At 35.6% G+C, this 14,244-nt stretch overlaps 1 protein-coding gene across 1 annotated transcript in view; it reads right to left on the bottom strand.

Annotated features, from left to right (window-relative positions):
* The window catches only part of NRK (Nik related kinase), a 143,609-nt gene that overhangs the window by 52,737 nt on the left and 76,628 nt on the right, over window positions 1–14,244 (bottom strand). Inside the window, exons 7-11 of the mRNA XM_055337442.1 lie at window positions 12,770–12,860; window positions 9,586–9,716; window positions 7,667–7,721; window positions 2,091–2,169; window positions 903–1,078 (exon numbers count right to left, since the gene is read on the bottom strand). Coding sequence (XP_055193417.1) covers window positions 903–1,078; window positions 2,091–2,169; window positions 7,667–7,721; window positions 9,586–9,716; window positions 12,770–12,860 — 532 coding nt within the window. The remainder of the gene's footprint in view (window positions 1–902; window positions 1,079–2,090; window positions 2,170–7,666; window positions 7,722–9,585; window positions 9,717–12,769; window positions 12,861–14,244) is intronic.

Genomic DNA, 14,244 nt, shown 5'->3' with positions numbered 1-14,244 from the left:
CCAAAATAGGATACATATGGTTATGTAGATGGAAGAAACTCTACTGTAATCAATCCTGTAGCTATTCTGGGAATTACTGCTATGTTTCCAGTTTCCCCTTTTCCATTATATCACCACTCTCAACACTGCCCATGGTGTTCCAAATTAAATGTGGAACATGCCATACAATATAAATTTAAAACTTCCTAAGTAGTTTACTCTGGATTTGATGAAAATCCATCCTGTAATTTTTGGCATTAATGTATAAAAGCTAACTTTTATTTGTATAAATTAGTCCTTTTAATTACACCTTATAGTTGGAGATTAGTGCATAAAACAAACTTTGTATAGCACACAGGAATTATTTCAAAATAACAGTCAATAGATGGATAATTATAAATCCATTTGTTTCATTGGAGTTAATTAAAATATCAACCAACCAAAAAAGAGCAGTAAGATAAAGATTTTGTAACCTTTTATTTTATTTTATTTTATTTCTTTAGTTAGAAATTTTCTTTTTTTTTCTTTTTTTTTGCTTGTTTTATTTTTTTTTATAAATTAATTTTTATTGGTGTTCAATTTACCAACATACAGAATAACACCCAGTGCTCATCCCGTCAAGTGTCCCCTACTTAAAATAAAATTGGCACATCACAAAATTCTTCTAGATACTTGCAAGGTTTTTATAAATATTAACATTTGCCAGTTATAATTGGCAACAATTTATAATCATATATATGCAGACAATCAGGTAAGAGATAATTAACTGCACATGGCATATTAGTAGAAAAAGTAAATATCGAAGGCCTCAGATTTTTAACTTTCAATCTAATTGTTAAATATTATTTTTCCTGCAAAAATGAATAAAGTCTAATCTCATCTAAATATTCATTCCAGTAAAATGAAAGTTGACATATTCCAACCTTTTTTCTGTCTCTTTTTAATGATTCCAGTAAGATGCTTCTTCAATGACTCAACAACATGTCCTTCATTTTTAATATTTTGAACAAAAGGATGATGAAGCATGTTTGCAGAAGTAGGACGAAATAGAAAATTTTTTATCATGCACTTTTCCATAAAATTGTGGAACTTACGAGACCTAAAAGAAATGAGTCAAAGAGAAAAGAACATCTTCAGTCCTGCCCTATCTTCTCACACCCTCACACACATGCCACTTTGCAAGTTATAGTTTTGGAAAGAGTTGCCTCTAGTTATAATTGTCTTTTCAATTGTCATATGTCCTGCAGCTTGACAATATACATTGTACAACAATACCACTCAAACCTCAGATGAGCCAGAGTCAGTGGCATTTAAACAGTAGTATAAACTTCAAAGAGTTCGGAAGTATGTACACGGTAAAAAAGTTAAGTGGTGTGATGGCATTGGAGTGGTTAATGTGATATATGTAGGCCATGGGACTAGATTGGTCAGCCCACAGTAGTCATACTTTGAAGCCTGACTGTTTCACCTGACTATATGCATTTTAAGCTACATAGTTGTAGATGCAATGATCTACAAAGATGTAATGTCAATAGCACTAGGACTAACTAATCTTATAAAATGGCCCATGAAAACAGGTGTGTCCAGAAAGACTGAATCTGTGGGAAGGGTTAAATTGAATCACAAGGAAAAATGTCAGTATTCAAATCACAGCCACCACTTCTACCAGGGCAAGTAATAAATACTAATAAGCAAAAGCTTCTGACACTCAATCAAAAAGCTTCAGTGTAAAGGCTTCCCAAGTTTAGTTGGCCTGTAGCACCCTGAGAAAACAAATTCTTTTCTCTAGGTCTGTGGATGTTGAGTTTAATGGGCTGAACAATTGAGCTGTATATCACAATCGCTGACTGCCTATCTAGGCACAGTGAGAAATGTCACAAATGATTTCTATTGGTCCATGCTATTAATGGAGAAACAACTGTACATGCCATTAATTCCAGAGCAGTAATGTCATCATAATATACCATGGACCTCCCACTTAATGTATTAGCTTTTAGGATATACTGTGCAACAAAGATGTTGAAACAGGACTATGAAATTGATTAAAACTCATTTGCTACATAAAAAATGTCAAGATAATGTGTTTAGGAGATTAAATCATTCATCTTTACCATCCACTGGATTTGACTTTGGGGGCAGATTCCCGCAAAATAACAAAGAGGGCTTCCAAGGGCTGAAGGTTACACAGGGCTGCAAAGGAAAATAGATACGTTTAGAATGAATGAGAAGGGTAACAACAAAGCACACTCTTCATTCCAGAGGGGTCTCTCAGTGTTCTTTCACATATCTTGTTTAATAGACACTAAGAAATAAATAGATACAAAATTATGTAGTTACAGGAAAAGCTCATTTTAAGGCAAACAGTCCATTATATAAGATCCTCACACTTAAACATCCTGAGGTGCAGCAAATAATAAACTACACTGGATAAACATTTCAAAATCTGTGATTGGTGATTTCTATCTAGAGAAGTAAACAAAAAATGGACGCAAATACTCTCCTGTATTTTTTTGGTGTAGGTATCTACAGATATAAAATTGAAATATGTAATTATAGGCTTAAAGTGTCAACCAAACTAGTACCTAAACACAATAATATATAAAGAATAATTTAGCTGTCCAAAAAGATGAGAAGAATCTGTTTTGGAAACTGACAGTCCTAGAAAAAGAGGTAGATATAGTGTAACTATTAAAAACACATCCTCTAGAGTAATATAATCTGGGTTCAAACCTTAGCTCTTCCTTTATGACCTCAGGCAAATTATTTAACCTATCTGTGCTTTGGTTTCTTTATCTGAAAAAAAAATCAAGAATCCTTCAAAGAGTTGCCATGAGGATTAACCTACATGTTAAACTATCTGGCACAGAATAGGCACTTAATAAACATTAACTACTTGTATTGTAAGAAAAATTTTGACTATCTGAAACTTCAAGTCCATGCCAAATTGGAGGACTTCCATTCACATTTTGAAATATACAGCTATACAAAGAAAAGTCTATTCCATTATGTGCTATATAAATTCATTACCTTATTGATCTGAGGAATTTTCTATAAGCTTTCTTACAAGCATTTAAATATATGTCTGCGGCAGCCCGGGTGGCTCAGTGGTTTAGAGCTGCCTTCAGCCCAGGGCCTGATCCTGGAGGCCCGAGATCAAGTTCCATGTCGGGCTCCCTGAATGGAGCCTGCTCCCTCTGCCTGTCTCTTTCTCTGTCTCTCTGTCTCTCTCTGTGTGTCTCTCATGAATAAATAAATTTTTAAAAATCTTTAAAAAAATAAATATATGTCTGACTTCACTTATTTCCTCTTGACTTTTGGTTAAACAAAGCTGGCAGTGCAAAAAATCTCCAAAGAAGAGTCATAGTTTAAATTTATTTTTTCTTGATATATTTTTTGTTTCATTAATTTTTTAATTTTAATTCCAGTATAGTTAGCATACAGTATTATATTAGTTTCAGGTGTAGAATATAGTGATTTAGCAATTCTATACATTACTCAGCACTCACCATGGTAAGTGTACTCTTTGATCCCCATCACCTATTTTACCCATCCTCCCACCTACCACCCCTCTTGTAACCATCAGTTCTCTATAGTTAAGAATCTGTTTCTTGGTCTCTCTCTCTCTCTCTCTCTCTCTCTCTCTCTCTCAGCTTGTTTTGTTTCTTAAATTCCACATGGGGCAGCCCAGGTGGCTCAGCAGTTTAGCGTCACCTTCAGCCCAGGGCCTGATCCTGGAGACCCAGGATAGAGTCCCATGTCGGGCTCCCTGCGTGGAACCTGCTTCTCCCTCTGCCTGTGTCTCTGCCTCTCTCGCTCTCACTCTGTCTCTTTGTCTCTCATGAATAAATAAAATCTTTTTTAAAAATTCCACATAGGAGTGAGATCATATGGTATTTGTCTTTCTCTGACTTATTTCACTTAGCATAATACTCTCTAGCTCCACCTATGTTGTTGCAAATGGCAAGATTTCATTCTTTTTTATGGCTGAGTAATATATATATGCCACATCTTTATCCTCTCATCTATCAATGGACACTTCCATAATTTAGCTATTGTAAATAATGCTGCAATAAACATAGGGGTGCATAGATACTCTCAAATTAGTGTTTTTGTAGTTTTTTGGTAAATAGCCAATACTGCAATTACTGGATCATAGGGTCATTCTACTTTTAACTTTTTGAGGAACCTCCATACTGTTTTCCACAGTGGCTGTACCAGTTTGCATTTCTACCAATATTAGAAGAGCGTTCCTTTTTCTCCACATCTTAACACGTTTCATCTAATATTATAACTGTGTCATTCATGTAAGGACAATTTGATATTAATGACTCTTTTGAGTCATCCTTTCTTCTCCAAAATGCATTATCTAGAAAAACTACAATGCCAATCTGACCTCTTATAATAGTAGGAAAAAACTCCCCAGGGTTATTTCTTTAGAGTGATATAAAGGCAATTGTCCAAAGGTAAAGATTTTTTTCAATTACATAGGTATAAATTAATAAAGGTATAGATTTATAATTGAGGGCAGTATTATCCCCAAGCTAGAAGATCAGGATCAGGGGTGCCTGGGGGGCTTAGCTGGTTAAGCATGCAACTCTTGGTTTTGGCTCAGGTCATGATCTCAGGGTCCTGAGATTTAGCCCTGCATCAGGGTCAGTACAGAGTCTGCTTGAGATTCTCTCCCTCTCCTTGCCTGTCTGCCCCTCCCCCAACTCATGTGCTTGATCTGTGTGCACACTCACTCTAGTGCTCTCTCTTATCTCTCAAATAAATAAATAAAATCTTTTAAAAAGATCAAGATCATATTTGATTATCTTCATTCCTTTACTCTGTCCAGTCACCAGATTTTGTTCTTTAAACATATTTTAAGTGAGTTTGTACAATATTAAGCAGTTGTCATTTGTTAACATTTGAGTATCATTCAGTCAACTAACAACATCCCCAAGGATCAAGAGTTAGAGCATAGACTAAGGAAAGTTTCATTAAGGGAAATGAGAAGTCCACAAAGGAATGCAGTACAGGATGGGTTCAAGAGGGTGAGTACAAGAGCTATGTCAAACAGTGGATGTTTCCTAGAGAGTCTAATCTTAGGAATGCCAATAAATGTTCCCTTTACCCCATATCTAACATGCTTAAATATTTCACCATTAGAGTCTTATTCCTTTGAAATAGCAAATCTCTTTTAAAAATACATTTCATAGAGGGTATAATACTAAGTGAAATAAGTCAGAGAATGACAAGCACTATATGGTTCACTCATATGTGGAATTTAAGAAAAAAAAATAAAGAATGAACCCAAGCACTTAAAAAGGTCCTGGTATGGACTGGTAACAGGTCTTTCCTCCTCTGAGAGCCTCTACAGCTTAAGTTATTCTCCCTTTCTTTTTACTTTTCTGGGAGAGACTCACCAAAGAAAGAACTTTTGTTATCTGAACCTCAGAGACAATTATCATATAATTATCACTTTAGAGGGCCACCCCCTCTGAGATGATAATTATCAAAACATGGAGGATTTTTGCAGTTAAACTTTTTAAAAATATTTTATTTATTCATGAGAGACACAGAGAGGCAGAGACACAGGCAGAGGGAGAAGCAGGCTCCATGAAGGGAACCTGATGTGGGACTTGATCCTGGGTCTCTAGGATCACGCTCTGGACTGAAGGTGGCGCTAAACCACTGAGCCACCCATTCTGCAGTTAAATTAATGACAATTATTCCCATCCCATCCAAAGTTAATTCTCCAGGCAATACAGGAGGCAGGCGAAAGGCCAATGTTTTAGTAGTGTGGCTATTTCAGGTTGCTCATAACCAAATTTGTAGTATTCCAATTACTTATTTAGGCATGTTGGTCCTATTTTCTCTCATTGTAAATTGAAAATTTCCTGGTCCTCACACACCTTTTGTAAGAAGTTCACTATCTGTGTACTGTGTACAAAATTCCTTCTCTGTACTCCTTTTATGAGTTATCTCTTTACCCCTTTTCCCTCCCATGATTTATTTAATACTTTGGAATGACAAAGTGAAACAAAATAAAGATGACCGGGAAATACAAATCTTCAAAAAGTAGAAAGCTAGAAAGCTAGTTTTTTTTTTAAGGCATGCTAAGAAACATTCAGAAACAACAGAAAAATATACTACTTGATGCAGTCATGTAGCCTAAATAAATATATGCATTAGTACTCATATGAAATACCATATTGCGAAGAGAGAAGAGGAAGAAGAAGGAGGAGGAGGAGGAGGGAAGGAGGAAAAAAATAGGAAGAATGGGATGGGGAAGGGAGGGATGAGGAGGAGAAAGATAGAAAAAGAGGAGGAGAAGCTTCCGCTTAATCTAATACAATCTAAGCATGTTCACAAAAACAAATAATCAAGATATGAGGAGGAATAACATGCATCTCCCTAGTCTTATTTCAATTCTATATATGTAGTATATAGAGTTTTTTCATTGTTGATTTTTTATTCACCCAACAGAGGTACTTTGTAGTTTTGGGGGGCACTAAAAGAGAGGCAGCAACAACCTGATCTTATCTTTGATACTCTAAGGGACACCAGGGATTATTAACAATCATGTCACCACTATTTCTACCCCTTGAAATTACTCCTATTGGCCTTGAAATACAGTACTATGATACTCCAAATTTATAAAGCTTGTTGGGTGGACATTGTACAGACAGAGCATGCAGGAACATGGGACCATATAGGATTTCCCTAGAAAAGTGGAAGCAAAGAAATTCCACCCCCATTTGCCTGTTCCCCAACAAACACTCCAGGCATTTCTCTTACTTCTCATCCAACAGTAGTAGGAATGTATTCATTATTTATATCCAAGTTCATTTCAATTTCACATTCCTATCAGAAATCAGTGTCCTGAGAGAACAGGATGCTGACAGAACATTTAAAAGATAGAGATGAGGGAGAAACAAGAGAAATTGAGCCTTCTGAGCAATTAAGGGCACTGGAGTGGCTAAAATGAGCAAGGAAGGCACCAAAGGTGAGCTCGAATGACTATAAATGGAAAAAAACCCCACAAACCCCTCACTTCCCAAGGCTGAGGATTGGTTTAATTTCAATGAAACACTGGAAGATTTTCTTTTTTTAAAAAAATTTTTTATTGGAGTTCAATTTGCCAACATATAGCATAACACCCAGTGCTCATCCCACCAAGTGCCCCCCTCAGTGCCCATCATCCAGTCACCCCAACCCCCCACCCACTTCCCCTTCCACAACCCCTTGTTCATTTTCCGGAGTTAGATGTCTCTCATGTTTTGTCACCCTCACTGATATTTTCACTCATTTTCTCACTGGAATATTTTCTTAACTACCACAGTCTGAAGCAGTAGCAGTGTGTGGCTATAAATGTTCTAGAATCTAAATATTCTACCAATCACTATGTACTGAAATGCCTTTAGATTCTCATTATCAGGGCTGTCAGTACCAAATACTACTGAGGGTAAATTGAAACAACACCCAATAGCCTAAAATAATATATCATAAGTGAAAGGCACAGACTCTTTATATATACATCTGGCCATTATGACTAGAACATTTGATAATCACTGAAAAGGCCACCATTTACAGTTTGGCAATAGTGTGGCACCTGTGTGGCCAGTACAAGCTGACTGGTATGAGTGACAAATTTATACAACATGCTTCCCAAACTTTTTAATAAATAAACATTTTTACTCACGAGGAGCCCCCTCAGCCATTTCAATGGCAGTGATTCCCACGGACCACACATCACTCTGCAAAAGAAAGAAAATGACCCCCAGAAGTCACTTAACAATGGGACACTAATAGTATTTAGAATCTCAAAACAATTTTTGGTTGGGGGAATGTCATTTTATGGGTTTTCTACAATAAGCTTTCCTTATAGGCTGGCATTATAGGAAGATGTTACCTGAGTTTGTGATTAGACATTACTGCACTACATGATAGGATGATATGGGATAGCATTCAGGGTAAGGAAAATTCGTCTTGAAGTCTTGAATGTATTGCTATTGTTGCTTTAACTGAAATATCAAAAGGAGCTTGCTGTGAAGAAATCATATCACATAGATGTATTACCTGTGCCATCTTAGGTAAATGATTTAAATCTCTGTACCTCAGTTTCTCTCTATGTAAAATGGAGATAATAATGATATCTACCTTATAGCACGGGTATGAGTATTAAATGAAATAACATATAAAAGCACTTCAGTCAGTTCCTTGAATATAGCAAATTGAGAATATAATTACGGTTATTCAAGGAAATTAGATTTTAAGAGGCTCATATCCTCACTATTAACTGTACTTTGGTTTTTAGAATGCAGAAAAGGCACATGGCTGGAAGTACACTATCTGGCTGAATGACTCCTACACAAGTTAACTGAATTCTGAGAATCTCAGTTAATACATTTCTTAGCTTCAAAGGATTGTTGTGATGGCATAAGTTAAAACTTTCTTTCACTTTACACGGGGCTAAAAATTAATTAATAATTAATAAATAATTAATATAAGTGAAAATCCCTGTAATACTGCTAAAAGTTGTACAGGTAGAAGGCATCCACTTAAAAGATTTTTACAGCAAGCCACTTAAAAGAACATTGTGCTTCCATAGTCTCCATAGCATATAATAGCACTAAAGTATAAGCTCTCAATAGATCTGCTTGCAGATCAAGCAGAGGGCATTTAAGGGAAAGGGAAAAGAGATGAGACTTGAATTAATCAACTTCAAGTATTGAGTCCTAGGTTCCACACAACGAAAACCACAATGAATTGTTTGGATGACTTACGATGTGAAGAGTCAGTGTGGTTTTTCCAGTCTATAGCAAATGGATAGTTTTCTTTCCACATTAACTTTTTGAAATGTGTATGTAGATATATATTGTCCAAATTGCAGTTTCAGTGGAAATTTTAATAAATATCATGAATTGTTACTTAATTTGTCTATTCCACTGATTTTCAGCGGTTTGGAGGTGAACCATGACAAGGATTTTCCCCATTATCCTGAGTAACCAAATTATTATTTTTTTCTTTCTAGAGCTAAGTTACTGTGGGGATTAATAATTGGCTTTACATTCATTCGCTTTTAAGTTTACAAAGTTCTCTGCCCCTGGAAGTTAAATTTCCATATAAAGCCACATAATATAATGTTTTCCCCAAGAAGTTGCAAGCAACATGAACTAGACATTCTTCCTCAAATGTAGATAATTTCCAATGGCCTAATTTGTCTACATTCTTAGAAAATATATTTATGCATGTCATCAAACCACATATATGAATAGCAGCCAGTATTTCTTGTTAGAATTTTTTTAGCCTTTTTTTAATTTTTTTTAATTTTTATTTATTTATGATAGTCACAGAGAGAGAGAGAGGCAGAGACATAGGCAGAGGGAGAAGCAGGCTCCATGCACTGGGAGCCCGACGTGGGATTCGATCCTGGATCTCCAGGATCGTGCCCTGGGCCAAAGGCAGGCGCTAAACCGCTGCGCCACCCAGGGATCCCTCTTGTTAGAATTTAATGTGAAAGGAGTTGCCTGCTTTTAAATCTTTTATCATTTAAAAATAAACATTAGTCAAAAGTCCTTTCCAAACTTTGATTCCCACTATCTGAATCCTCACACTTACTCTGTAATCATAGGAACGTCTTGGATCTTCATCACAGTCAATCACCTCAGGTGCCATCCAGTATGGTGTTCCAATGAAACTATTTCTCCTCCCATTAGTTCTGCTCACCTGGGCACTCACTCCAAAATCCACTGCAAAATTCAGCATATGTCAAAATAATTAATCAGTAACAAAAAGCTCAATAAGTTATTGCTTTAACTTGGAAAGCCAATACAAAATCCACAATGGATAACAGATTTTCATTCCAGCCCAGAAAACTTTACCATGAAGTCTACTCCAGGAATACTGGGAAATAGGCTATTGCTGCTATTTATGTTGGAAAGAGACTCAGAAGTGCTATTATAAATCTACAGTAGGTTTGGCTGAACGTTTACCATGAATATTAACAATAAAGTTCCATCAGTGTACCCTGAACCTCTGAAGTGATAACATATGTAGTGTTTGGACCTGCCACCAAGCTGGAGGAAGACCAACACTATAAGCAACATCTAAGAAATCTAAAACCTATTCGTAGTTTATTAGGAAGCTCTGCTCATGACATTATAAAGTCCTATTACACCAATTTAAAAAATTAGTTTTCTGCTAGCATTTAGTTTAAGTTCTTCTACAGATTTTCAGAATCAGATGCAGATATTTACTGTGGTATCTATATCTTAGTTTAGACTATAAAAGTTCAGTCTTCTATTCGTCTGTGGGATACATTATATGAAAATATTTAGTATGGTATCCTCAGTAACAGACAGAAAAAAGGGCTAAAGTAGACTGGGGTTATTTAGTCCAGAAAAAATAAGATGAAAAATGAAAGTAGATGAATTTTTTTCAGGGATGAAAAATGAAGTAGATTTTCTAATTTAGAATGGTTTCCAGGAATCTAGAGGATGGAGAACAACACTGACTGAATCGTGGTTTGAAGAACTTAGGAGAAGAAATGAAAAATTAAAAAGTTAAGAGCTTAAAGTAGTCTTTAAGGAAGGACTTAAAAACAAGAGATATCTGGGATGCCTGGGTGGTTCAGTGGTTGAGCATCTGCCTTTGGCTCAGGGCATGATCCCAGGATCCAGGATCAAGTCCCATATCAGGCTCTTTGCAGGAAGCCTGCTTCCCCTTCTGCCTATGTCTCTGCCTCTTTCTATGTGTCTCATGAATAAATAAAAATAAAATAAAATAATGAAAATAAAAGATTTTTTAAAAACATGAGATATCTGTAATATGTTAAAATCATCATTGGGTATTGAACAATCTCATTATTTCGATTTTTTAGGAGAGTACTTTAAATCAGAGCTCAGCTTTCTTGCTATCCCTGAGGGCCAACTTTAAGGGCCAAGAAATACCTATGAAGTCCATGAGCTAATATATATGACATTCAGGGAAGAAAATGAAAAGGGAAGACTAGAATAAAGAGTGATGGATGGAAGAAAAAGGAAAATTAAAAGCTTGAAATTTAGATAAAATTAGAGATGAGAACTCAACAGGGGCATAATTTAACTTTTCTTTAGTGACCTAAGGACCAGAATGTAAGGATTATTGATCAATTGCAATTACAATATGATCACTTTCCAGTCTCTTTCCTTTCTAGCACTCCCTGTGATGCCCTTGGGTTTGCCTTCTGCAACCTTCTTATAAATATGCTGCTTAAAAGTACACTGGAATCTAAGAAATGTTTCAAATGTATAAGAGTTGTATATAAAATAAGCCTGATTAAATTCTAACTAAAAGGTCTCTCCTACAGAGTAAAGTACATAAGCTTTAGTGTAGAGACTTTGTGACAGTTTTCAGTGGCTCTTCATTTACTTACAATATCTCTTCTGTGTTGCAAATGGTTGAGTTGACCAGAAACTTGACTCAGATATATGGGAGTGCTGCCATATGTGAACATAGTGTGTATGTAGCTTTGTGACAGACTCTGTATCCTAACCATTTGAATGTGAGATCAAATTCCTCTTGTATATTTACACAGTGTCTTAAAATTGTGTTGCTAGCCTTGTGGCTTTTAGAAACTTAAGACATAATACATTTTCTTGATATTGCTTCTTTTCTTATTTCAAGAACAATTATCCACAAGCTTCTTTCACAAATACTCAATGAAAACCTTCCAATGAATGAACAAAATCCCTGCTGTAGTTATAGTTGTTTATCAGGAAAATGGGAACTATCATAAGGTCATGCTAGAGACATGGTAGCTAAGAATTGATTATCATTTAAAAATAATACAGGATTTTGGGACCCCTGGGTGGCTCAGTGGTTAAGCACCTGCCTTTGGCTCAGGGCGTAATACTGGAGTCCCGGGATCGAGTCCCACATCAGGTTCCCTGCATGGAGCCTGCCTCTCTCTCTGCCTATGTCTCTGCCTCTCTCTGTGTCTGTCTCTCATGAATAAATAAATAAAAATCTTTTAAACATACATGATTTAATAACCAGTGATTCATATTCTATATCAATGAGGTTATCTGACATTGCCTAGTACTACTATTATTCATAGGGTATTATTTAAAAACCAACAATATTTATTTTAAACATTAAAGGATGCAATAAATTGTTTCCTGTGTGCCTGTGAGACAATGTGTGTGTTATTTTAAAATATATTACGCCATTTTGAATCCTGGAATAGAAAGTCAGGGACTTTCTGGCCTTTTGATTTCTAATTCTAAACTTGATTTGGATATTATGGGAGTAACTGATATCAGTTCTTTATATATTTGAGGGGAAATTCCAAAGAAGCAATGTGTAGTTAAGTCATTTAAAAGTTCTTTGATATTCTTTGGAAAATATGGTTTTGTGTTGTGGAAGAACTGTCTTTTTGTTTCCTTGTCCATGGCACAGAAACTTGAACATAATTAAGATGCAATTCAATTATTGCAATCAATCTAATACCTATAACTTAATAGAGAGTAAAACAATGACCAAAATGGAAGCTTTCCATTATTATTTCAGAGTTGTTTTTAACCACATGATTTCAGAGAAGCAGTTAAAGGTGCATTTTTCTCCTGCTCCATCTCCCTCCCTAAACAAATTTTCAAAGTTTGACTGGTTTTGTAAGCAAGGAAAACACAGCCTAAATATGTAGAAGATGTTGTTAGTGACATGATTAAAAAAAACAACAACAACAACACATAGTATCTTAAAAGGGTTCTTCTCCATTAAAATATCTGGGGCCTCACTTAAAGTCCTATAAGAACAAACTTACCAAGTTTTACTTCAGCATTATGAGTCAGGAGCACATTCTGACCTTTGATGTCCCGGTGAATTACACGGTGTGCATGAAGATGAGCTAAACCCTGCACATAGATAGATATATAGTTATTTAAAAAGTCACATCAGTATATATATATTTTCTCTTTTTCTGGTACCGTTCTTAGTATTTTTGGAAAAGCTTTTGGTAAGAAAAATGGCCCAAATTTGCATTTTCAGACAAAATTCTTTCTTTAGGCTGGAATTCCTACAACCAGTTCCCAGAAATACAACTTTTGGCTATAAGGAAAGGAAAATAAATCAGGACACCCATGAAAGGAAAAGAACACCAAAAAGTAATGTTTGTATACATTGGGCCATTTACCTTCCTTTCTAGTCTCCATATTTCCAACTAACCATAAGAGTGAAGACCTGGACATCTTAAATATCATAGCTCAGTCATTGTTTTACTCTATTCCTCATCCAACCATTTGTTTAATCCAAAATATTTTCTAGTCAACCTTGTAGGCTGAGGAATTGGGGGAATATGGAAATTCATTTTAAAGCATTTGCAATTTGTATTGGCTTACCGTGCTGGCTCCAGCCTATTCACCACTAAAACTAACCTGTGACCTGCCTAACCCCTGACCTGGCTTCAGGGAGATTGCTCCAGATAATCATTGAGGATTAATAATAGAAGTAACAGTAAAAACAGCTAATACTTATGAAATTATGAAATCGCCACTACAATCCTTCGAGGAAGATACTAATATCACCCCATATTACAGTCAAGAAAAGTGAGATCTGGAAAAATTAGGTAACTGATTCAAGCCACAAAGCTAATATATGATGAACCAGAATTTAAATTCAGTCCACAGTTTACACACAACTATTTATACTATTAGCACAAGTGAATCCAATTAAGATGAGAGGAAGGACATTCTAACATTGTATCAGTGGTGCTATCCAGTTCTGTTAATATCTTCCTCTGGTGACCCTGAGTAGTTAAGCCACAAAGAAAAATTTGATTGTGGTAGATTAAGAAGATTTTTTTTCATCCAATTTGGTATTCAAAATAAAGCAAGTTTTAAAAACAGGGCATTATTCAAACAGGGTATCTGTCTGCAAAATGGTTATGGATGGTTTGGGGTCATTCAGTAAAATGCTGACCTTTGTCTTACTTTTTTCTTAATCTCTAATGATAGTGCTACGTTGTTGTTTTTTAAAGATAACTCTAAAAATCCAAATAACGTAATTAATATTCCAAATGGTTATTTCCATGATCCATGAACACAACAGTCTAACTCTGACAGCCATTACAGGCCATGATTTAGAAGGGCCTGATTACCCATCTTGCAATGTACCTAAACTTAAGGACATCACCTGAAAATCTGCTTTCTCTCTAAAGCCATTTGTTTTTTGTTTGTTTGTTTTTGTTTCTGTTTTTTTCTTGGTATCCTGATCCAGAGGTTATGTTCAGAATCTTAAACC

Source organism: Nyctereutes procyonoides, unplaced genomic scaffold, assembly GCF_905146905.1.
Source record: "Nyctereutes procyonoides isolate TBG_1078 unplaced genomic scaffold, NYPRO_anot_genome, whole genome shotgun sequence".
Taxonomy (NCBI): domain Eukaryota; kingdom Metazoa; phylum Chordata; class Mammalia; order Carnivora; family Canidae; genus Nyctereutes; species Nyctereutes procyonoides.
This window is presented reverse-complemented; position numbering and strand designations above follow the sequence as displayed.